Source organism: Alosa sapidissima, chromosome 2 (genome assembly GCF_018492685.1).
Source record: "Alosa sapidissima isolate fAloSap1 chromosome 2, fAloSap1.pri, whole genome shotgun sequence".
NCBI classification, from domain to species: Eukaryota; Metazoa; Chordata; class Actinopteri; order Clupeiformes; family Clupeidae; genus Alosa; species Alosa sapidissima.
In genome coordinates, this window is record NC_055958.1 from 36,617,506 (window position 1) to 36,644,247 (window position 26,742).

At 42.4% G+C, this 26,742-nt stretch overlaps 1 protein-coding gene across 2 annotated transcripts; it reads right to left on the reverse strand.

Moving 5' to 3' along the window:
- Positions 1 to 1,645: 1,645 nt before the first annotated feature.
- On the reverse strand, positions 1,646 to 26,739 carry LOC121690514 (E3 ubiquitin-protein ligase TRIM39-like). Of its 2 annotated transcripts, none has more exons than XM_042071104.1 (6): positions 26,110 to 26,739; positions 23,747 to 23,836; positions 22,773 to 22,997; positions 22,641 to 22,663; positions 22,463 to 22,566; positions 1,646 to 2,524 (listed from the first exon to the last, which is right to left on the reverse strand). In XM_042071104.1, exons 1-6 carry the CDS (start codon positions 26,503 to 26,505, stop codon positions 2,025 to 2,027), a joined length of 1,338 nt encoding a protein of 445 aa, XP_041927038.1. In that variant the 5' UTR covers positions 26,506 to 26,739; the 3' UTR covers positions 1,646 to 2,024. The 2 variants fall into 2 exon arrangements, with proteins under 2 accessions (XP_041927038.1, XP_041927037.1); XM_042071103.1 differs by having other exon boundaries at positions 1,648 to 2,524; positions 23,741 to 23,836.
- Positions 26,740 to 26,742: the final 3 nt, after the last annotated feature.

Here is a 26,742-nt window from a genome sequence, read left to right on the forward strand (position 1 = left end):
AGTTCAAAATAGCCTTTTGAGTAGGGTTGGGTATCATTTGGGTTTTATCCGATACCGGTGCTAAATCGATACTTTTAAAACGGTGCCGGTGCCGAAACGGTGCCTGAACCGGTACTTTGTTTTTAAAATGTTTTAAATTAAAATGGTCTAAAGCATGAATTGCTTTTTTTTATTGTTGATAAGACAAATTTGAACATGAAATTGAACTGGCATATTCAATTTACAATATCTCATTGCTCCTACGAATAATACATTTAAATGTTAAAACAGCTTGCCATGCATGCACACACAATGGTAGGCTAAAGCTCTGCTTTCAAGTTTACCCAGTGTGGGCGTTTTGCCATAAGGTATGTTAAAACCGCTTGCCATAAAACTGCCAGGTCATGGACAACGGCATTTGCAAGCAAGCTAATCTACAGGGACTCTACTTTCCAGTTAATTCAGTGTGTTCCCAAATGCTTCAAGAAGTTTCATGTCTTCCCCCATAACACGCAATAGTTTTGAACATGTTAGGCTACATGTCGGTGTTGAAGTGTTTAGATTCCCAACGCTAGCCTGGTAGCCATTTTAACAGCAACTATGGGATATGCGCTAACACCAGTCAGCTGAGTTTAATTAGCGATAACGTACGGAGATGGTTTCGTAGCCTCTTTGACAGCTCAGTGACAGTGACATCAGGTATGTAACCTACATATTTATGTTTTTGCCAGCTAACTTTTAACATAATCTTCATATTCATTGCTATATGGGCCTCATGCACATGAAAGATTAATATCATGCCATTATGTTGTTTAGAACACACTTTGAAATAAAGTTTTCACCTTATAACTTTGCTGATAACATTTTAAATAAATGCCAGTTAGCGCATTAGCAAGGATATTGTGTAACATAGGCCTACTGTTGATGTTGTTTCATAGCCTTTTGCTTGTGTGTAGTTAGGCCCACTGCTAGATTTTGACAGGAGCTCGTGATATCGCTTTAAAGTAAGCTACTTGGGCTCACACAAGCTGTCAAACACTGTCCATCCACTCTCCTAGTGCACCCCTCTGGTTTATACATCCAGTGTTTGTGTTGGTAACTGTATCTGGATGTGTTGCTATCAGAGCAAGACGTTAGAGATGGCGCATGACATGCAGCGATGCCTATTAAAAAAAAAAAAAAAAAAAAATGCTATTTAAGCACCGAAATGAGGCACCGAAATCCACTTTGTTATTCGATGCAGTTACTACCGTTTGCGTCGGCACCGGTGCCATATTAGAACCGTGTTTCGGTGCCCAACCCTACTTTTGAGGCAGTGTTTACTCTTATGTCCTCTTTTTCACAAACTAAAAAGAGGACACAATCAGGTCACCCTAGAAAAACGGAAAACCACCAGGTCAAACCACTCAGGGGTGTAGGCTACTCTGGAACCATCACTAGGTCACTAATTTGTGCGTTATTTATGTTTGATTACATTTCAGATGATGGTGGTTGTTGGTTTCCTGTAGAGTTTTTTTTCTTTATTTATTTTTCTATGTCCGTATATTGGGGGGGGGGGGGGGGGGGGGGACATTTTGGTCATATTTGAATATTGGGGGAGGACACGTCCCCCTCAATGTCTATGGTGACTACGGCCCTGGGCAGTGGTCGCTGACCCCTAGGTCAAAGACTCCACTAGCTATGATTTTGTCAGGTTTGTTAGATTAAATCTATAGTGGATGACTTAGTTCAGGAGGCAGTTAGTTAGTTAGTTGGAGTGATTAGTTGAGTTCAATTGAGACTGTTCTCATGGCTATGGGTGATTGTCTTTTTACAATGTTGCTGTGGACATTTGTTTACTTATACCATGTGATGTTTTGTTTATATAGCCATGTGTTTCAGTTAATAGTGTCTCTGTCCCCACCTCTCACAGTTGTGAAATACCCCTCAGATTGTTCAGCATGACACACATCCACAACATTCATCAGCCAGGCCTATCTGACCTCCACCCTCATCATCACACCAGTCCAGTCAGAGACATATCAACTCCATCAGTGCTGCTGCTTTTACTGAGGACTCATTGGTAAGATCCTCAACGAAGAGGTGCCAGGAAAAAAGTATGGAAATACTCTTTCAGTGAAAGTGTGTGTGAGAGTGTGTAGGTGTGTGTTAGTATCAGGGTCAGAAAATGACACCTTTCCTCTGTCCCAGTCCAGCTGCACTCTGATCCTCTGGAGTTTCTGCTGCACTGTGAAGGGAGTGTAGGGCAGTGGTGGAGCACATGCTCTATATGTACCATCTAGATAATCCAAAATCCACCGTCCTCTCTTGGATATAAAATCTCCCTTCCTCTGGAGAGACTCGGACATCACACCCACACACCACATTGTGTTCTCTCCAACCTCGACATCCCAGCAGTGAGTGCCATAATTAAAGCCCTCAGAGCCCAGGACACAGGCATACTTATCAAACCTCTGTGGGTTATTTTTAACATATCTCACACTGGTCAGATCCTCAGACAGGATGAGATTTGGGTGTGCAGTGTTGGGATCCAGAGTCACAGGAGCTGCAGATAAAAGAACACACACATGAACATGTGCAGGACACTCAGAATTCCACACTGAAATGAAATCTAAACCAGATATAAAATAGTAATAGAATAGAGTAATAATATAAGAAATCTGTTTGCATTTTATACAGTTGTAATTGTAGTGATTTGTGGTATGCATGTGTCTGTACAGTAAAACTTCAAATAAATGCTGAGTCCCAAATAGGCGCCTGTCCCTTTTACATGCCTGGTGTTGCTACATAATAACTAGATGTACCGCAGAGCGGTACAAAATATGACCGCCGCCCAGTCCAGCACATTTTTTCCACAAAAATAAGTCACGCTGAAAGGCATATATGATTCTATCTGTCTCACTGAATTGCATTATGCACACTCAATTCTCACTGGTATCTGCTAGACAACAAGTATCAAAACATGATTTCACTTGTAAAATACATTTTATACAACCCCACCCCCATCTTGCCTGTTCATAATTCTGAGAAATTCTTGAATTGTGTGCGTGTACATGTTTATGTTTATGTGTGTGTGGGTGGGTGTGTGTGTGTGTGTGCCTGCGTATGTGCCTGTATGCGTACATATGTCTACTGTGTGAGTATGTGTCATACGTATGATTACTGTGAATGTATGTGTGTGCGTGTGTATCTGTTTATGCACATGTGTGCATATGGAATGGGTTAACATGACCCCTGGAGGCAAACATACGCAAAAAATTGGTCATCCTAGGCCCTACAGTTCAAGATATTCACAGAAAACTCTGTTGGTGTACGGTCACTAAATGTACATATAAATTATTTTATTGTATGGCCCCCCATGAATGAAGTTCATGAAACTTGGCATGCATTCGGAGGGTGTCATAATGATCCTACACTTTCAATTTCGTACAGTTTTGACCATGTCAGCCAGAGATATAGTGATTAAAACACCTAATTTTTTGTTTTTTAATTTTTAACTAGGTGGCGCTATACATGAAATAAGTGGTAATGGGATGGGTTGACATGGCCCCTTAACCCTCTAACCGCCCATGTCGCAATATTGCGACAAGCGTCATTACTGAATAAAACAGACGATAGAAGCGAGTACAGTGTAAAATCTCATTTGTACTCTTGACCACTAGTTGGCAGACACCCAGAGCTTCGATTCAAGTGTGGTCAAAATTAATCCAAGACAACTGGTGTGAGACTGCAGCTTTATTCACGACGCCGGGAGCATGTTACCCACATGAAATGTCAAAGTAACAAGCCCACACATCTGTGGGTGAAGCCAACACTTATACCTTATCCCACACCCATGGAAAATCACAAGTTGTCGCCCTCCATTAATCACTTAACCTTCTAATATTTTAACAGAGATACGAAATGTTTACAACCCCACTTAACCATCTGGTGTATTGACAAAGATAAGAAATGTTCATGACCCCGCATCCTGGGGTTACCCAAATACGCTGACACAAGGGTTAAGTTAACCAAACATTCTAACCTAGGAGTTGCAAAAGACACAAGGGTCAGAGTAGGGTGATGGCAATTAGATTTCACTACATGTATGTAAGGTATACTAAACATTCAATGAGAGACATATAAAATTTATCCCACACAAGCTCAACCTTTTTTTCAAAGTTTTCAGGAAGCTCGCGAAAAACACGCGAGAAACACACGCATTTCCTCCATAACGAGGAAGCGATGCGGGCCATAGTTTTGCACAAATTGAAGCAGAAATACACCAAATGTGGATTTACTATACATTGCCATGTATATACCACTTCAATTCAAAGTGCATTGAAACATAGCTTTGCATGATAGTCTCGTCCATCAGGGTGACCAATCTCATAGCCACACCCACAAACACAGTTCTCATAGCCCCAAAAAAACAGTCATTACCCATAACCAATAGAACCATTCAAGCTACATTTTAAGATTGAAATTGTAGTGTTAGACTGATCATTTAGATATTCTTCATCTAAATTATGTAATAAGATGTCAAGAGCATGTGCACAGTGGCTTGTTTATTTTGGCACATGATCTCATCACCCTTATGTAGAAGTCTAGCATACAATGAATCTCTCTGAATATCAGGTGAAAAGCTGCACAACACTATGCTATTTAGTGTTTGATGTCTCTGAAAAATGTTGTGAAGAATAGTCCTGGAGTGTGATAGACACTTGCACTGGGTGTATTGGAGTCTTGTGTCTTACTATTGTTGTACTGTGAACAACTGCAGTGCGTTGAGAGAGAGAAAGGAAGAACACATAGGCTACTTTTGGCCAATCCTCTCCAATTCTTTAGAATTGGACTCTGGGCGTTTGGGAACAGCTGAGGGAGGAGGCTACTTGAAACTGCGAGTTTCGGTCGGTGTGAGCGAGCAGACTTTCAGTTGACCGTAATTAACACCCTTTTGAACAATCTAAGCTGTGCTAACGTCAGAGGGGGCGGTCTACACTGATTCATCATTAGTGAGACGCGAGGACAGCTGCATGCAATTCCTGTCAGCATAACAATAGAGGATGTTGCTGAAGCGTCAGCCCTCGTTTCAGCCGTACACGTTTCAGACGGACGCGGTCAAGACGAGCAAGTTTATCTGTGCAAGTTCACCGAGCACAGGCGCCGACAAAGGCAAAAAAATGTGCCGTTCCACCATATCTGTTATCACCGGCCATCGCAGAAAACGGCATCATGCCAAAAGGGGCAGAAATCTGCTTAACCTCCAGCAACTTAAACGGTCCTCACCTACAGAAACCTCCTTCTCCATGGGCTTGTGGATCCGCAGTCAACAAAACAGATTTCATAGCTGGCTATGCCAACCACCTTTCGTTGGAACTCCTTGCTCTCACTGAGACTTGGATCAAACCAGAGAACACTGCCACCCCAGCTGCACTCTCCACTAACCTTACGCTATCCCACACCCCTCGTCCATCTGGACGAGGAGGTGGGACGGGCCTGCTGATCTCCAACAAATGGAAATTCACCCCGCTACTGCCTTCAAACAAATATGTCTCATTCAAATTCCATGCCATCACAGTGATCGCCCCAGCAAAACTCTATGTGCTGGTCATCTACCGCCCTCCAGGCCAACTACGCGACTTTATGGACGAACTTGACACTCTGCTGTCCTCCATCCCTGAGCATGACTGTCCGCTTCTCGTTCTCGGCGATATGAACATCCACTTAGATGCCCCAGGCTCAGCGGACTTTTTGGCCCTGATCCACTCCTTTGACCTCACTGGTTTAACCCTCTAACCGTCCATGTCGCAATATTGCGACAAGCGTCATTACTGAATAAAACAGATGATAGACGCGAGTACAGTGTAAAATATCATTTGTACTCTTGACCACTAGTTGGCAGACACCCAGAGCTTCGATTCAAGCTCAACCTTTTTTTTCAAAGTTTTCAGGAAGCATTCGAAAAACACGCGAGAAACACACGAAGAAGACGTGCATTTCCTCCATAACGCGGAAGCGATGCGGGCCATAGTTTTGCACAAATTGAAGGAGAAATACACCAAATGTTGAAAAAAAAATTCACGTGTGATGAAGTCTTGGATCTGTTATTCACCTTTTCTGATTCTGAAGGAGAATATCTGCCTTTTGGAGAATATGATCGATCGTCTATTGACTGATAGTCACGGTGCGTCTGTGAATGGAGGTACGTCTTTGCGACAGTGTCCACTAAGCATACCATGCTTATTTCGACCCTCTTCCCAACATAGCTGGAGGTGCCAGTGACAGTAGTGATGATAGTGTCCGTAATGGACGTGGTATAGACAGCAGGGGTTGTAAAAATAGGGCTCTGAAGAACTTCAAAGTCACCCACGATATGGAACTGATTTGACCAGGCTACTTTATTGTATAGTAGCATAGGGTTTGTGATTATAGTAATAGTTTACTATTGTTGGTTTACATGTGACTGTATTCCTGTTCATTTGTCATGTCGGTGAAATTACAAAAAAAGAAAGTAAAACTGCTCAAATATGTTCAACATCTAGTATTTACTGAAATGTGCATAATTCACGGTGGTTACCATCCAATGACGTCATAATATGCAAATTAGATGAGTACATTTACCCCCTTCATAAACTTCTGTTCATACTAAATGATTTTCACTTTACAGTAGGACTTTATCTCTGACCACTTGCAAGCCATGGCCTTTTGAAATTTTGATGTACAAATCCAATTCATTCTTTTTAAACCCTGGCGGCTAAAGGCTTAAAGCCCACCTACTCACAAAGCTGGCAAAGAGCTTGACTTGATCCTCACTCGGAACTGCACCACAGACACCCTCATGGTGACGCCTCTCCATCTTTCTGACCACTTCTTCATCCAGTTCAACGTCAGCCTGACAGAACAGCCTCCGGCTCCTCAGCCGATGGTCACGTTCCGCCGCAACATCCGGAACCTGTCTCCAACGCACTTTTCCTCTGTGGTTGCCTCCGGTCTACCTCTACTCAACACCTTCTCCTCTCTGGAGGTTAATGAGGCCACAGACTCGCTCTGCTCCACACTGAGCTTGTGTCTTGACGAGCTGTGCCCTCTTACCACAAGGCCAGCTCGATCCAAACGCTCTCATCCATGGCTAAATGATACTCTCCGATCGCAGCGCATCAAACTCAGAGCCGCGGAGAGGAAATGGCACAAATCCAAACTAACTGATGACCTCAAAAACTACCAGACACTCCTGACCTCCTTCTCAGCCAGCATCACTGCTGCTAAGACGGCTTTCTACAATGACAAAATCAACAGCGCTACAGACACTCGAAAACTTTTCTCAACCTTCAAATCGCTACTCAACCCTCAGCTGCCTCCTCCTCCATCCAGCCTTACTGCGGATACCCTTGCCTCATTTTTTACAAACAAAGTGGCGGCAATCAGCAGTCAATTCCCTCCATGCCCACACAACGCATTTGACTCAGATACTGCACTCCTACAACCTCTAGAGGCTGCTGGAACATCTTTTTCAGCATTCGCGCTTCTCTCCGAGAGTGAAGTATCTAGACTCCTGACATGTAGCCGTCCTACGACATGCTCGCTGGACCATATACCTACGAGCCTACTTCAGTCCATCAGCCCGACCATCGCACCAGCTATCATACATGTAATCAATGCCTCGATAACCTCCGGCACATTTCCAACAGCGTTCAAAATGGCCCGGGTAACACCGTTACTTAAGAAAGCTTTTTTCAACCCTACTCAAGTCGAGAACTACCGCCCTGTCTCACTCCTGCCTTTCCTATCCAAAGGCATTGAACGAGCAGTCTCCAAACAGGTCTCTGACTTCCTTTCACAGAACAACCTTCTGAATCCAAATCAGTCTGGGTTCAAAAGTGGCCACTCTACCGAAACGGCTCTGCTGTCTGTAACAGAAGCCTTGAAAGAAGCCAGGGCGACCGCTCGGTCATCAGTACTTATTCTGCGTGACACACTACCCTTTTATCGGCTGCCTTTGACACGGTTAATCACCGCATCCTTCTCTCTATACTCGCTAACATGGGAATCTCCGGTTCTGCTCTCTCCTGGTTTGAATCCTACCTCACAGGACGCTCGTTTAACGTATCATGGCTTGGTCAGCTATCTGCACCTCACCATCTTACCACAGGTCCCCCAGGGCTCAGTGCTGGGCCCCCTTCTCTTTGCTATCTACACCACCTCCTTGGGACAGATTATCCGTTCGCATGGCTTCTCATACCACTACTATGCAGACGACACACAGCTCTATCTGTCCTTTCCACCTGATGATCCCTTGGTTTCAGCACGGATCTTGGATTGCCTCTCTGACATAGCTACATGGATGAAGGCACACCACCTCCAGCTGAACCTCTCAAGGACTGAACTGCTGGTCCTCCCAGCTAAACCTACCATACACCACGACATCAACATCAAATTTGACTCCCTGTCTGTTTCACCTACCAGGACTGCAAGAAATCTAGGAGTTGTTCTCGACAACCAACTAAACTTCTCAGATCATGTTGCCTCAGTCGCCCGGTCATGCCGTTTCGCACTCTACAACATACGGAAAATCAGGACTTACTTGACTCAAGATGCTACCCAACTTCTGGTTCAGGCAATAGTCATCTCACGACTCGACTACTGCAACGCCCTCCTGACAGGTCTTCCAGCCTGCGCAGTGAAACCCCTTCAGATGATCAAGAACGCGGCAGCACGCCTGGTCTACAACCAACCCAAAAGGGCACGTTACCCCGCTGCTCATCCAGCTACACTGGCTACCGATGGCGCCCCGCATCAAATTCAAGGCTCTAACGCTTGCATACAAAGTAGTCTCCGGTTCTGCTCCCGCCTACTTGAATGCCCTCATACAGACATACGCTACCTCTAGACCGCTGCGCTCCTCAGACAAACGGCGTCTAGCTCTACCACCGGTACGCTCAGGCCAATCCAAACTTTTCTCATCTGTTGTTCCTCGTTGGTGGAACACACTGCCAGTTCCTACAAGGGCAGGGACATCCCTCTCCATTTTCAAAAAACCCCTGAAGACCCAGCTCTTTAGAGAACATCTCCTCTCATAGTACCACTTACAACAAGTCCTAGCACTCACCAGCCGTCTTGAACTGACACGTAACTGTTAAAAACAGCTCTCACTGATGAACTTATTCTTACTGTACTCTACAATCTGCGCTGTCTCCAGTGTCAAGTATCTGTACAAATACTTGGAGAAAGGTCCAGATCAATGTTTGGATCAATGTTGGATGTTCCTGACGAGACCCGGGAAGAACTTCAACGCGATGAAGTGACACGCTATGAGTTGGGACGTTACATCACTGCATCTGAGGCCTACTGGCGAATAAACGATTTCCCCATCCAACGAAAACAACCACCAGTAAGGATGCTGGCAATTCACCTACAGGATAAACAGGCCATCACGTTCAATGATGAAGGCGCTGCCCAGAACTTACTGGACGCAGGGCCACCTGCTACTACGCTAACTGCTTTTTTTGAAGCAATGTCTCTACATCCACACATGCGGCACATTGTGTACCCAGATGTATTTCAACACTTCACATACACACAAAAGACATTTCAATTGCGAAAAAAAAGACTACAGTGGGCATCTATTTCAAATGGCCACTTCAGTCGCGCATTACGAGGCGTGAAGCTGCGTGAAGCTTTAGTACCACTTTCAGCCACTATGCGTCGCTCTGCCACTGTACATCGCTCTGTCAGTAGCCTGACTGCCGCCCCTTCTGAAAAAGCAGGAGGCTAGGCTACCTTTAAACGTAATTGTTACCGAGAGGAATCCCAGCCTACGAATTCAATAACAAATTAAATCGTAATTAAACATTACCTCGATTAAGGCTACTTGGGTATGGCTTAAGGCTTGACTACACGGTGGTAGCGAAAATCAAAATCTGCTTTTGATAGCCTACCGGTGCCGCTCCACAAAACGAAAAAATATCTTAATTTGCTGTCTATGTTATGGTCAGTGTTGGGGGTAACGTAACTACGCAAATCAAAACAGTGTCTTAATTTGCCCTACTTCTTGACTGCAATGTAGTCAATTGACTGCTTGACATGTCATATTTATTTTTCTGTACAATAAACAAATACATCTGCTTTATGCCGCAGAATTACATTCATATTTGGCTGACTGCAGACGCGCCACTTCCCTCCCCATATTCCAAGATTAAAGATAGTAGCCTATATAAAAAGCACTTCATACCATCATAAAAAAATAGTTAAAACGAATAGCTATTTGCAATTTGACAAAACACTGGTCCTCATTTTGCGAATGCGAGGACGATATGAGCCTGTTGCATTTAATTAGATGTCCGAGTCACGCATAATGTTTGAAAACCACTGGCTCGTAATCACAATAATTTAACACACGACAGTTGGATAGCCTACTTCATCATGTCCCCATGCCTACATTTTTGTGAGTAGCATAGAGATCGTTAACCCTTTAGGCGCCAGAGGTTTTTTTCCGAAACGATCAATTTTGACATCTTCATTTCAAAAGGCTATATCTTAAAAGTGATAAGAGATAGAGACTTTCTGTAAATTAGAGAAATATTAAGGATGACCCAAAGTTTATGTAGAGATTAAATGTTTATATCTAATTTGCATATTATGACGTCATATGGTGGCGGCCATCTTGGATTATAGAATTTTCATGAAAAGTCGCATGTTTGAATGATAAAATGCACCACTTCTTTCCCCCCAAAATGTCCCTCACCTTCTGTATGCTATATTGCACAATACTGAATGCTCAGGTAAATAGTAAGTAGTGAACAAACTGTGTAAATCATTACTAATAAATGGCAGAAACAAACCAAATGCATGTAGCGGTAGACTGGCCTTTTGCTGTAGAGATTTTCCATTTACTACATACAGTAGGCACTCTGATTCCATGTATGGGCCACATATATATTATTCAGATGACACACAAACACAAGTAGACAAGACCTGTTTAGTTCAAAAGCTCATTTGCCACGGCAAGGCACAGATCAGGAGTGAGATGACGAGACAAGACAAGAGACAATGTTAGTATTTTTTTTCTTTTTGTTGATGTTTTTTTGTTTTTTTTTCTTAGCTGACAAAGACACACACATCACAAGGACATGAACACACAAAAAGGAACACATAGTGTACTGTATGTCCTAAATGATCAGGGAAGTAGATAGCAAATCAACAGTGTAAATCATTACTAAATGGCTGACATTTTTTTTTTTTATGTAGCAGGCCTTTTGCTGTAGAGATAATGACTCCCTATCCCTATCCATACAGGGCCGGCATTCCCATCATCTTGTGATAGACTATGCATGACCTAATGTGTGTGTGTGTGTGTGTGTGTGGGAGAGGGAGAGAGCGTGTCACCACCTCCACCATGCGAGCAGCATGGCCAGATCTGCCTCGCGCGCGCCGAGTGGAGAGAATTTGCGCAGCTCGGACTAGGCCTACTGTCATTCTCATTGCGACTCCCCACACTGCCACTACGTTACCCCCTAACTGTCCTATGAGCACTTCGACCTCGTCTAACATACCCAGTGGCATTAGACAAAGGCTCCACCACGTTACTGTCGCCGCGATTGTGGAGAGGCACACGTTCAGAAGACAGAAGCTAGCGCTATGGATATTAGGCTACCTCCAGCCTCGTTCGCCACACCACTAACACCCTGCTAACTTCCCGATGAACACTCCGAACCCGTGAAACATTATTCCCACCAGTGACATTGGGCAAACGATTCAACGTTTGTGCTTGGTGTAACCTAAACTATGGAGTAAACTCTCACTTTGTCCAGCTGCATCATTGCAAGGCAGGGACGCATCTGAAGCCTCACTAAACGAATCACCGTCATTTTCTGAAGGCAGATATTCCCCTTCAGAATCAGGGTCCGCGAATAGAAGACCCAACACTTCATTTCAGGTAAACTTTTTTGATGCCATTAGACGATAATCTAATGCAAATACTCGCTGACGTTGACAATATCGCTCTGACAAAGTGGCTCACATGCACACTAGCTCCGGTATTTCATGCACTGATTCAATGAGCTGTAGCTAGAAAGTTTTGTTTAAAGCGTGTCCTTTTTTCGACTCGGGGATGACGTATGACATGTCTGCCATCTAGTGGAGTGGAAGTCGAACGAAATATGACACCCTATTTGACTAATTCGGCCGTTTTACTCCGTGCCGCATCTTGTCGACTATAGTCGCCTGTGGCGCCTAGAGGGTTAAAAACAATAAAGTATGGCTCTCCGTTTGGGACATCGAAAACTTTATGCTTTGCTTCGCTTCTGTAATCTCGGCTTCATTGAAAATGAGGGCTTCCCTCAATGACCCTCCGAGAATAAATAAAGGTTGAATGAATGAATGAATGAATGCAGGCTTGCCCAAAATAAAGGCCTGTGGTTTGTGCAGCCTACAGTAAATAACAGACCCGCCAGAATGTGCGTTATGATGCTTTTTTACGAGCAAGATGTTTTTGGTACCCTACGCACACTGCATGTTCTTAAATAACAATGATCATCAGTAATAGTCGACCATTAATTTGGGTAAATGGGCAAGCGTGACCACCTTGATTGGCTGATTGGCTGATGATTGTAACGCGGGCATAATTCCAAACACCTCCCTTACGATGATGAGTGACAGGTCTCAGAATGCGTGCGCTACACAAGGACGGAAGATGATGAATAACTGGGGCCGTAGGCTATTCACAAAGGCGTTTATCTTACTACTAGGAGTAGGCTACTCCTAAATTGCACTTAAAGATTTTAGCTTGGAGTTTTCTCTTAAAAGTTATTCACAAAGCCTTTCAGACAACTCCTAAACTAGGAGTGAGTCTTCGTGGCTATGGATGACGTCATTACTCATGCACGAGCTTGACTGAAGTGACCACCTTGATTGGCTGACGATTGTAACGTGGGAATTCCAAACACCTCTCTTCCGATGATGAGTGACAGGTGACAGGTCGGAGAATGCGTGCGCTACACAAGTAGTGCGAAGGACGGAAGATGATTAATAACTGAATAAAAAGACCTAGCCTAAATGAATAAAGAGTAAGGCAAAACAAATAGCCTAGTAGCCTAATGAAACATAGGCCTATGGATTGATGCAGTAGCCTACCTTTGCAACATTATTAAATGAATCTGTCACCATATGCCTAGGCTAGGTTTGCAAAGAGGAGAACATTTTAATTTGATTCACAATGAAACGTTACATTTACATGTTAACAATGAGTAGTTTTGGTTGTTGTTGGTGGCGTTATTGCATCCCTTTTATGAATGCAAAATTGTTCCCTCGCGATTGGAAGCTCCTGTTGCGCATAGGCTACGCATTTCAAAACATTGCAACGTAAAATGCCACAAAAAAGCTGTTTATGAATAGGTCTTAGTGAGTTAGGAGTCCTCTCGACTTAAGCTGTCCCAGACTTAGGTTCTACTTTTAGGTCTAAAATGCTTCGTTAATTACTTTTTGTGAAAAAAATAGGAGTCCTAAAGTTAGGAGTGACACGCCCATTATTTTTAGGAGTTGCTCCTAAATTCGCCAGTTAGGAGCTACTTTTAGCCTTAACATTCTTTGTGAATACGGCCCCTGAATAAAAAGGCCTAGCCTAAATGAATCAAGGCAAAACAAATAGCCTAGTAGCCTAATGAAACATACGGATTGATGTAGTATCTTTGTAGCATTATTAAATTATTCTGTTACTATGCCTATGTTTGCAAAAGAGAACATTTTAATTTGATTCACAATAATGTTACATTTAATTTACATGTTGACAAACCGGTCACCAAACCGGTTCTGAAGGAGGTGAGAATGTGGCCGGAGGGGGCCGTCTCACAACTTCAGGACTGCTTTGAAACAACAGACTGGGATATCTTCAAAACAGCTGCCACCCACAACAACCACATTGACATTGAGGAATACACAGACACTGTGACCTCCTACATCACCAAATGCATCGATGATGTTACAGAAATAAAACACATCACCACTCGGGCCAACCAGAAGCCATGGCTGACAGGAGACGTCCACAGACTGCTGAGGGCCAGAGACAAAGCCTTCAGAGCTGGAGATGTAGCTGGCCTAAGAACAGCGAGGGCTAACCTGTCCCAGGGCATCAGGAAGGCAAAAAAGGATTACACAGACAAAATAACAACACACTTCAAAGACAGCAGAGATGCACAGAGCCTATGGCAGGGCATACAGGCCATCACTGACTACAAGCCTGCGCCACGGAGCTGTGAGAACAACACCTCTCTGCTAAATGACCTGAACAGTTTTTTCGCCCGTTTTGAAGCACAAAATGACACTCACCCACAGAAAACCCCACCTCCCCCCCACGACCAACCCCTGTACCTGTCCTCTGCCAGCGTGAAGAGAGAGATAGAGATAGATATTACATCAATACATACAATACAATACACTATACAATTACTATGAAGTAAACTTGTGACCATCAAAAATCGCCTGTAACTCTGTGATAACAGGATGTAACAGGAAGGCATTTGGCTGAGCAACGGAGGTTAATATGCTGTATATTTTGTCCAAATGATGTCTGTCTATCATCGTTGCACTCGGAGAAAACCAGAATGTTTAATTTGTCCTGCGTTTCTTCTACGGCTGCAAACGGGATTCACTCGCAGTTAACCAAATATTTCTTTATTAGGACAGGGCAGGCATATTTCTGGCTATTAAATTATTTCTAAACCAGTCTGCTAAAGTTTGTAGTGAAGTCTGTGTAGGGTTTTCCAGGCTCCATTTCTTTTTACAAGACACCCTGCTCACTTGAGCCATCTACCGGTTGTTTGGGTTGTTGCAGCGTCTCACTGGAAAAATACAAATTAAAGTCGCGTGATACCGCGTGATCCCATGCGCGGACCGCGAGTGACGCTGGCCAAGTCGAAGCACTGCCCACTGTAAGTTCCCACGATGACCGCATGGCTGACACTGTCGGACGCATTCCAATGATTGCCTTCAACCTACACAATGCTGAACTGTTCTATCTCCGCATCCTTTTATACCGTGTCCCAGGACCAACTTTGTTCAGAGACCTCCGAAAAGTTGGCGATGTGGTCATGGACACCTATCTGGCTGCCTGCATTGCACATGGCATCGTTGACAATGACCAGGAAGTGGATTCTGAACCTTTGGCCCAGCACTGCATGAAGTACTTGCCAACATGCTCATGTTTGTGCTTAGAGGAGAGCACTTGCAGTTCTGGGAAAGGCACAAACGTGTTCTAAGTGAAGACTTCATGCACAGGGCTGCAGTGATTGAGCCAAATGAAAACATTCTAAATCAAGTGCTACTCGACCTCAAGGACCACGTTGAAAGACATGGCTTCACACTGAGTGGAAACTTTGGACTCCCTGAACCTGATCCACTTCATGACCATAATCAAACTCCCCGCATCATCCAGCATGAGACGGAGCACAATATGGAAGAACTTCAAGCTCATATTAATAAAACAGAAAACACACTTAATCACAAGCAGCAAACTGTTATCAAAACAGTGATGGACAGTGTGGAACAGGGACTTGGAAAGATGATAGCGCTTGATGCAAGTGGCGGGACAGGAAAAACCTTTGTATTGTGCCACATCGTTAACAAAGTCCACGCAGCAGGCAAAGTGGCTCTTGCAACAGCCGCGAGTGGCATCGCAGCAACCCTACTGCCAAAAGGCACCACCTTTCACAACAGAACAAGATGTCCTCTCATTCTCACTGATGAATCCACTTGCACTGTGAGTGAACGTGACAGCACGGCAACACTCATGGTTGTGGATGAAGTGTCTGCTAAATGTAATGTAATGAAGTGTCAATGATGGATCGCCGTGCATTAGAAGCAGCAGACCGTACATTTCAGTGGCTCCAAGGATCAGACAAACCATTTGGCGGCATCACAATGGTCTTCGGTGGCGATTGGAGGCAAATACTTACAGTTGTGCCACATGGTAGCCGAACTGACATCTTAGGAAGGTGTTGCAAAAGCTCATACCTGTGGGGAAATGTTGAAACTCTCCGTTTAACAGTAAACATGAGGATCTCTCAAGCTGCAGAACATCAACAAGCTGAAGAAGACTTTGCAAAATTCCTCTTAGACCTTGGTGAGGCAAAAATTCCAATAGTTCCAGAAGAAGGTGAATTTTCAATTAAACTTACAGACACACTGACAATTCCTGGTGACAAACTAAAAGCCATTGTGAATTGGGTGTATGAAGACATGCTGGCCAACATTTCCAGTCCAACGTGGCTATGTGAACGTGTCATATTATGCCCAACTAACTCAAGTCGACACAGTCAATGAGTACATGACCAAGATCTTTCCAGGAGAAGAACACGTTTGCCACAGCATAGACACAGCAGATTCTGAGAGTCACCATATGTACCCAACTGAATTTTTAAACACACTCTGGCCTTCCGGAATGCCTCCTCATCACATCACTTTAAAGGTTGGAATGGTTATCATGCTACTGAGAAACTTTGACCAACAAAATGGACATTGCAATGGCTCAAGATACATCATCGAACAAATACTGCCACACCTCTTAGTTGCAAAATCTGTAATTGGTTTTAATGCCGGACAGACTCTTTAAATTCCACAAATCACTCTCATACCATCTGACAACATCTTTCCATTCACCTTGAGACGTAAACAATTTCCAGTGAGACCCTGCTTTGCCATGACCGTCGATAAGTCACAGGGTCAATCTTTACAGCGTGTTGGTGTTTTCTGCACAAGAGATTTCGTCTGCCATGGACAATTCTACGTTGCCGCCAGCAGAGTCGGCAGATCAAACAGACTTCGCATACTTGCTCTAGACGAAGAAACAAAGAAAAAGCGCCACTTTCTGAGCAATGTTGTACTGAAGTGCTTACACAGTAAAGCACGCTCACGCAACAAACCTTTTGACATAGCTGTCTGGAAATCCACCCCACCCCTCAATTAAAAACTCAACTGTTTTGATTTTAATTATGTCTTTCTTTATGTACCATCTTCTGGTACTTTATAGTCCAACTTTATTTGTATTTTGTATGTTACTATGTGTATACACACTTAAGACATGTCTTTGTGGGGAGGAGACATGGGTCACGACAATGGTTATAACTGAAAAATCTTCTTCAGCTCCCACTATAAGAATACATACTTCCTACGGGCACTGCACTAGTATAAACAAATCAGCACATGGTATAAGTAAACAAATGTCCATGGGATATCAATCACCCTCAGCCATGAAAACCATGTTTGATACCTTAATTGATATAGTTTGAGTCAAGGTACCAACACAATATTAATGAAAACATTATTTTCAGTGCTATGATTGTTTTTGTGGTAGACTTTGTCATACATGGGGAATATGCACTTGAAAATTAGGCATGAAGTTATTTTTTTCATGTTTGATGCTCTATAAATTATATATTTCCATTTATTTTAGACATGCAACCTAGTTGGTAAGGAAGTACTAAAGCAGTAGTATTATATGAATAAATTAAACATTTCTGATGGGATTCATTGTGAAGATATTGTGGTCAAAATATACTTACATTTTTCATAAATGCAATTTTCAGCAAGTCATAGCTTGAGATATATTCAACTGTAGGGCAATTATTTCAGAAGTTGAAGACAATTAACATAGTAGAATACTCCCTGAAAATGTCAATAATCTAGCATGAATCGTTCAAGAGTAATGACCGAAGGACCGAAGTAGATACAAGCTTAACATTTTGCACAGTAGTTGCTAGGTATAACAACATTATTGACCTAAAGTTTGAAGCAAATCCAAGATGGTCAGGCGGGAAATTTTTCTAAAATCTGTTGATTTGGCACGGAATGACCCAAGGATGATACTTTTTGGGTCCTCTCTCAGTCTCCATTAGGCAGCAGATCTAACTTGAACGTTATGCTACTCATTTTATTTGGGAACACGTCTGAGTGCGCATGAGAGGGAGAGAGAGTGGCAGGTTCCAGCTGGCTTGTCATTGTTGATAATTGATATCTCCTTTTTTAATATAAAATCACGAGGACAACAAAAACAATGCTAGAGGAGATTGTGGAGTTATCCGGTTCCCACTACTGACCATTTATAAAATGTGAGAGGGCACTTTGACATGCTTGACAGGCTGTGGAATGTGGTAGAATATGAAGTGGTCTTTGTCTTTGCCCTTTGCGTAATGGAATTGGTGAGTTTTGAGATCTTCAATAATTTGTTTCTCTTAAACTAAGGATTTACATGAAGCACATGATATGCCAATTTAAACACATTCCACTCAGATAGCTAAGTGGCTACCAGGTTCATAATTCACTTTTAATTGCAAACAGAAAATATCTAGCTATAGCATCATGTCATTACATGCTTCTATTTCCGAAGGAATGAAGGTTGTTTATACCAACTTAAAGGAGAATTCCGGTGTGATATTGACCTAAAGTGTGTTGAAACATGATACCGAGTGTGAACGTCTGTCTCATAGACCATCTCGGCTTGTCCCCTGCACTCCGAAATCTGGCGCTAGTTAGCCGATGCTACCAACAGCTTTTTCAATGGGGGTGCCTTGGGCATCGGCCTAGCCATGCAAATAAATCACTGTTTTACACCATTTACAAGCACTGGTAGTTTACTTACAAGACGATTTATACAGATATCTTCAGAAGTTTAGCGTTTGCAGCCATCTTGATAAGTCGAGCGAGCGACAAGTAAGAATGAACAGGTATGATAAGGGATCAGATTCCAAAAATAATTCTGTGGAAATGCATGGATTCCAGTTGCTTCCAGTAGCAGCATCCCCTGTATGTTTACCTATTTATTTATGAATTATTTATTGTTCTTTTAAAAAGCACTGACCAAGAGTGGCAACTTGAATTTCGTTGTGTTGATACTCTGTATTGTATGCAATGACAAATAAAGCTTATATTCTATTCTATTCTATTAATAGTATGCGTATCATTGTTAATGTGCTAAATTGTTATAAATGTGGCACAAACCGAAATTGAAGCTTATCATCGGATAGCCTAGTCATATGGGTAAACATTCAGTGTGTTTGAAAATAATTAATTTGATAATATTTTCCATCTTTGCAGAGGAAAAGTTTTGTGTGAAGGGAATTAAAGGCCTGTCTCATATAGACGCCTGTCTCAAATACTAGCCGGTGCAGTTTGGCGATTTGGGAAAATAAAAGCCTGGGCTATTATTTGGAGTTTTACGGTATATATCCTTCAGTCTGCATATCTGTGAGTTTACTACAGTTCCAGTAGATCTTAACATTGTGGGGTATTAGTGGAAGTTTGTTTAGTTTGTGAAAGACCCACTGTGGTGAAAATCAAGTGCCAGCCGAACTTAGTCCCGCCCACAACATTTGAGGTCAGGAAGTTCGGTCTGGCATTGCTCCACTGTGGATCAACTATGCTCGCCCAGACCTGGGCGGACCAATCAAATCGGGCTTTACGATGATTGACAGGTGAGTAACAGCGCCTCGTCTATCACGTTATCTGAGCATGCTTAGGTTGATTATGTTTGCAACAAAAACACTGTGGCTAGAAGAAGACAGATGGCTTCTAAGACCCCATATGGAAAATGCATATTATTTCAATGAGGTTGTATCACTAAAAACGATTATTTCTAAAAACTTTGGCCAAAGTTGAGATGTGGGAAAACTCATGGTTTCACTTTCATCAAGGGAAAACAGCGTGTTGCATTGACATGTTGTTCCCTCGTTTGTTTGAAATCTCTGATTGAGCACCTATTTGAGGTATTTGCGACAGCATTTCCCAGCTGTTTATAACATGTTTGAAGCATATCAGTGTTCAACGGAGCCTACCCTACTACGTATCTCTTAGAATTTGCTAATGAGTGTTGTAGATATTGACGGCACAATAACTTTACAAAAGACCAGAAAACAATGTTAAGGCATTTGTGGAGAAGAAGGAGGCTTGTGTTTTCTTCCTATATCTCATGGTAAGCTATTTCGTTGCTCTGATTGGTTAGGTCTATCCAGGGGCGGACTGGGACCAAAAATCGGCCCTGGCATATTTGGCCCAAGCAGCCCTCTAATCGGTCGGGCACACCTAATTAAATACTAAATGGGGTAGGCTAGGCCCATTCAACAGCGAACTGAGACCACAGAATATTTTACGATTTAAGAAGGCAATATGATTGATCCACCACAATCTAGTGAAGCCTACATGCATTCACTGCCCAACAACGTGATGTTCCTGGGTTTCCAGGATTTCGGGTCAACACAAAAAAAAACAAAAAAAATAAAATTGAACTTGCTGATTAATGGGTTCAAGGAACCAGCTGTGGAATATCCATCCTTGTCTCAGCTCAAATTTTATTTTAAGTTCACATTAAGATCTTTAAAATAGCCAAGGCTACTCAGTTTTTCTGCCCAATTACTCCTATCTTGTCTTATTTCTCCTCATTTCAAATGTTGCCTTTTAGGCTACTTATTTGATTTCATATTAAACATTAGGCCTATACAACTAGGCTCCATCCATCCATCCATCCTTATATATATATATATATATATATATATATATACACACACACACACACACACACACACATACAGTACATACATGCATACGTATACATAGCCTAAACACGCTAAAACATTATGATGCTTCGGACCTTTGCTTGAGGAAATTTTCCGTAACTGGACCTCGCTGAAGATTAATTGAATACCCCTGCTGCAGGCTATACTACCTACCTACATTGCTGGTACATTTTGGAACAGTATAGCTATATTAACTAATTATCATTAATGTCTTCCAGTAGCCTATCGTATATATAGCTTAGTTGGTTAAATTTTGGGCGTCTGACAGAAACTGATCAATCTGACCAGCAATTAACATCGATTTGACACCCTTTTACTGTCCGGGTTTGCAAATCATTCATTTACTGTAGAACATTTAAGTTGCGCTATTTGTTATTATAATCACAGCACGGCCTTACTATGTTATCATTACCAGATCATTACATTATCGCAATTAATAAGTCATCATAATCATCATCGTCAGCATGGCATATCACACTTAGCCTACCTGCTCCACCACTGAGTTCTTATCATGTAGCCTCAACTCCACCTGCTCACTGTCCCTCTGCTCTGTATGCTTGCTTACATCCTCGTTCAAACTCAATGAACTTCAACATGTTGCGGACATATGCTAGCCTACTTGCAATATTGTATTTTTGAAGCTTCTACATTGGTGTTACTTTTGCACTATTGTCACTACCGGCACCCGCCGCAATTTTGTGAAGGCAACTTTGATTAACTTCTGATGCGCTCACAAAATCCTGGCTCTGAGCCAAAATGCGAGGGGTGGGGCCTGATGTGAGCTGTTATTGGATCAGTCGAGTGTCAATATGGAAATGTAACCAATGGGCCGCTGATTGTCCTTCCTTTGGGCCGATCGTTGGCCAAAATTATTTAATTATATAGCCTATTCTATCGGCCCAAAAGGCGCGTCGGCCCACCGGGAAAATGCCGCCCATGTCCGCCCATGGGTCTATCCAATTGAGTGCAGAGGCATTCCCCCCTGTATCGGTGCCAATGGAGCAGTATTAGACTTATATTCTGACTAGAATTTGAGTATGACAACGTCAGGCTAATGTTCTTGTGGTGTTTTTCATGTGTTTCAACACATATTATGAGTAAAGTACACAGTAAACATAAATCCTTTGAATTTCTGGTTTGAATTGTCAGTGCACCATTTTTGGTCTCCAAATATCGAATAGACCTCTGAAGTTCACCTACAAAAAGGAACCAAAACTGCCATCTTTGTCCATACAGTATAAGGAGATCCGGGTGTTAATTGAAGCCAACTATCTATGGCAAGTTGCATTGCAAGTTAGCTCTGGGGTAGCAAAAATCAAAGTGTGCCGTCTTAATGTACCAAACATCACAGTATCCACTAGAAGGCAGAAGACAAAAGCGTGTAGAGCAAAACATCTCCATTTCCGATTTCTTCGTCCCCACGAGAGTTTAACATGTGCGATAAATCAAAATCCCCATGTTATTTTCCCATTGGAAAAATCTCATAGCCACACCCACAGTCACAGCAATCATAGTCCCAATCAAACAACAAGTCCTTTCCTAAAAGTGCCAGAAACCGCCAAGTTACATTTTAAGATTCAGTTTTTTGGAGTTATACTGCTCATTTAGATGTTTGTATGTCCAATTCATTTGTTTGTATGTCATAATTTGTGAGGGACTGTGATTACAGTGACTGTTTGGGATGATTTGGACCACACTGTTGTCACCCTTATATATTATAAAATGCTAATCTCTCTGAATGTCACTCATAGAATGATGCTAAAAGATACCTTTGGGATGGGATTCTTTGTCATGAATTGCTTACACATTGTCAAAAATAAGGTATGTACAAAGGGCTGAAAAAGACTATTTGCATATTCATAGTTAAACATGTTTCAAAATGAAGTAGATTTAGAGAAGAGTGTTTGGGGTTTTGTAAGTCACTGCAGTGGGTCTTTAATACTGACCAATCATTTTCTTCCAGACTTTGACCTTCAGGTTGTCCAGGTGCTTTGCCACATTGATCAGAGCTCCTGAAACCCTCTCTGGATCCTGCAGTGTGCACTGGGCTCTGGAATAACATTCAGGAGTCAGTGCTGCTGTGGGTTTGGGTTCAGAACAAGAGACAGGAGGCAGATCACTCACCTTTCCACTGTGCTCTTGTAATTCTGTAGAGTAACAAATAGATGAATTAGGAATTAGTCACGATTAGCTGATCAGTAATCATGCATGAATATATAAAAGAACATCTACCATTAAAGTTAGATTTGTTCTTACCTGCAGGAATGTGACATCATCAGCTCCCATCTCATCTTCTATGGCTCTGATTGTGTCTGAAAGAGATGCGATCTCTCTGCTCATCTTCTCAATCTTCTCCTTCTGACTCTTCTGCTCCTCTTCCTCCCTCAGTGCAGCTATTCTGGCTGCCTCTTCATCTCGTAGAAACTGGTGAAGCTTCTCAAACTCCTCCTTGATCTGCATCTCTGTGTGCTGGGCCTGAGTCTGGAATAACACACATAATAAACCATCATAAAGGTGTATAGTTAAAGGTACAGTCTGTCATTCTAATTAAAGGAAATGTATACTTAATTTGCACAGCCAATCAAATGTGCCCCTCCCCTCTGTGTTCCTTTAGTAACAAGCTGATTGGCTGAAAGCATTGTCCTGGAGTGTATTTGAGTGCACACATAGAATAGAGTTCTATTTCAGTGTACAGTACACCATATGAACCCTGATACGGTATCTACCTCCCTGCTGCTGGTCTTAGTCCTGGCACGACATAATGACTACTGATATACAGCATGTGTTATAGTAGATTAGCTTCAATTCCATTTAATTCAAATAACTATCAGCACATTTAGCGTTTAACTTAGTTTTCATTGAAACACAATGGATGATTTCTTTACCCAAATCATGAATTTAAAAATGACTACTAATATGATTGTAACCTAAGAAAAATTAAAGAAATAAAAAGGATAGTATGCATGTTCATTCATGGCCCAGTTAGTTGACAAAGTCTGTTGTGTTTGATGAGGCCCCTCCATTCATATCACTCCAGTCCACTACAGTTCAGCACCAGTCAGTGTTACCCCCTCCATTCATATCACTCTAGTCCATTACAGTTCAACACCAGTCAGTGTTACCCCCTCCATTCAGATCACTCCAGTCCTCTACAGTTCAGCACCAGTCAGTGATGGTCAACAACACTCTCATGCTGCTGCTATACACATTCAGGAGGACAACACCTTCACATGTTTCGCTGTTTCATCACAGGAGAGTTTTGCTTCTTCAAAGACCTTCAGCCTCTTCTGTAAGGATTCTAGTTTAATCCTCAGCAGCTCCTGAAGTAAACAGAGAGAGAGAGAGAGAGAGAGAGAGAGAGAGAGAGAGAGAGAGAGAGAGAGAGAGAGAGAGAGAGAGAGAGAGAGAGAGAGAGAGAGTTTGTGTGTGTTTGTCTCATGACCAACAGTACATTCATTGTGTAACAATGCAACAAAATATAGAGTAAACACTCCACCTAGTGGTGAGTGATGAACATTACAATTACTCCAGACAGGAGGAGGACTTTTTTGCACTTGTACTTCTTTTTACAGTTTTTCTCAGTTGCTAAAACACTAAAACCCATTGGCTGAAGAAAGTTGTCAGTTGCTTGAACTCATTAAGCTAATCGTTCAGTCTGTTGTCAATACCTTAAAGGGATACCAGGCAAGCCTGATGCCTTTTCTCTAAAGGCATCTTTCTCTTCTCGGTGTGAAGCTCTTTTCCTTTTCTTTGCATCTTCCGTCAAGGGTTTTCGCACGCTTTTTCGCCAGTTCTGCCATTATACACACGTTTGCAACAATCACTAGCGTTTCGCTAACCTGCCTCTGTGCTGGGGATGCAGGATGTAAACTGATCCTGCTTCTCGTGATGTCGAGACTTGAGACTATGAGACTGAAGGTCGGCGGGTGGGATACACCGAACTTGCAAGTGGGATATTCTTCCTACAGGCAGTAGGGGCGGGCGAGAGAGTCTTCATTCGCCCTGTAATGAGTCATTTAACCATATACCGACTTACGAAGATGATTAATTAACACGAAAACGTTGCCTGGTGTCCCTTTAAACCATTTCACATGGTAAAACACAATTTGCAGACCTCACTTACAATTTTTAGCAAAACTTGTAACACATTATCATTGTCAAAACACATTTTGCACTCTAATGCACATGCATCCATACTGGTAAACACAAATGGCAAAAATGAAATAGAAATCACATGTCATTGATTAAACACAACCACTCAAAATTGATTTCACTTGTTTCAAATGATGTGACAAAACCAAAATAAGCCAGTTCAGAGAGCAAACAGTTTGAAGGTGGGAATGAGAATGGATAGATGAAACTATGTAAGAGGACGAGTGCATATGCGAGGTGGGGGACGATGAGGAGGAAGGGGAGGATGGCAAGAAAAAGGATTTTTATTGGACACTGTAGTACAGTGCATTGTAGGCTGTATACTTTACATTACATTACATTACATTACATTTGGCTGACGCTTTTTTAACCAAAGCGACTAACAACATGGTAAACAGTAAGTTTTAGAACAATTCTCACAATTTTAGGACAGTTTAAAAAAAACACATTAGAGTACAGTAAGAATAAGTGCGTCGGTGAGTGCTGTATTTTAACAGTTACTTGTCAGTTTAACGGCTGGTGAGTGCTAGGATCAGTAAGACTTGTTGTAAGTGTTGCTATGAGAGTAGATGTTCTCTAAAGAGCTGGGTCTTCAGGAGTTTTTTGAAAGTGGAAAAGGATGTCCCTGCCCTTGTAGGAACTGGCAGTGTGTTCCACCAACGAGGAACAACAGATGAGAAAAGTTTGGATTGGCTTGAGCGTACCGGTGGTAGAGCTAGACATCGTTCGTCAGAGGAGCGCAGCGGTCTGGAGGTAGCGTAAGTCTGTATGAGGGCATTCAAGTAGGTGGGAGCAGAACCGGAGACTACTTTGTAGGCAAGCGTTAGAGACTTGAATTTGATGCGGGCCGCCATAGGTAGCCAGTGTAGCTGGATGAGCAGCGGGGTAACATGTGCCCTTTTGGGTTGGTTGTAGACCAGGCAAGATTTAAGCACAATATAGTACAACCTGGAAAATCATTGTGTGGTGGTCAATGTTGATATTGTGGTGGGCCGCCACATAAGGAAACACTGAAAGAGCAAAGCAAAGTAGTAATTTCTACTTGATGTTTTCGTTCATCAAAAGATAATGACGGAAAAATATGAAATTTGTTTTGAGATTAAAAATGTACTTCTCCCCGAGAACTATATGTTTTGAACAATGTGTTTTCTATTTTCTGGTGTATTGTTTACTGACTGCTGCTTGATAGTGTATATCATTTTGATCACTTTGTTTATGATTTGAGAGCAGTTTTTGGTTTTGAGCACAAGTAAAACTGTTTTGAAGCGAAAGTTTGATTTTGAACACAAGTAAATCTGTTTACTGAGTCAGAGATTTTGTAAATAGTGCTTAAGGCTGAGGTTTTGTGTTTAATGTTTTAAGAAAACGGAGCAAGGTTTCAGAAATTGTGTTTTAGCAATTGAGAAAAACTTTATTGCAAATTGTCAAGAATATGACTCACCTTAAGGTCAGCTATTGCCTCATCTACAGGTTGGAACTTGTGGTTGGTGTGTTTCTTTGAAGCCTGACACACCACACACACAGGCTGTTGATCCTCCAGACAGAAGAGCTTGAGTTTCTCACTGTGCAGACTGCAGAGCACCTCAGACCCTGCTGAAGCTCTCTGACTTCTCTCCTGTAAGTAAGCCTCACACAGGTTCCTTAACGCCATGTTAGGAGGATAGTGTTCTCTAGAGCACTTCCTCCTGCAGTAGGGACATTCTCGGTGTCCTTTATTCTCCCAGAACTGCTGCAGACAGGCTTTACACACACTGTGAGCACAGGGCAAAAAGACGGGAACCTTGAAGATGTCACAGCACACAGGACAGCAAAACTCCTCTTCAAGCTTTGAAGCCATTTTCTCCCATGAAAATCTTAACTCGTCTGGTTAGTTTTTACTTTCACTTTTACAGGGTGAAGAATGAAAATGTGGTTTAGTCTAAATGACCCCTGTGTGTACCATTTCCTGGTGTAGATTATCCACCTCCAACACGTCTGTTAACCATAAGAGTTTACATCTCACTCTGAAATGACTTTTGTCCAAACAAAAAGCTCTATCACTCCTGTGAAAATGACCTGCAGGTGCTCTGTGTCT

What these genes read in the sequence shown, in the direction of transcription:
- LOC121690514 (XM_042071103.1), bottom strand. Translation starts at nt 26,505, where the DNA reads ATGGCTTCAAAGCTTGAAGAGGAGTTTTGCTGTCCTGTGTGCTGTGAC. An exon ending in AAACAGCGAAACATGTGAAG is followed by an intron (nt 22,998 to 23,740) that starts GTGTTGTCCTCC and finishes GTGTTATTCCAG; the next exon opens with ACTCAGGCCCAGCACACAGA. An exon ending in TACAAGAGCACAGTGGAAAG is followed by an intron (nt 22,567 to 22,640) that starts GTGAGTGATCTG and finishes ATGTTATTCCAG; the next exon opens with AGCCCAGTGCACACTGCAGG.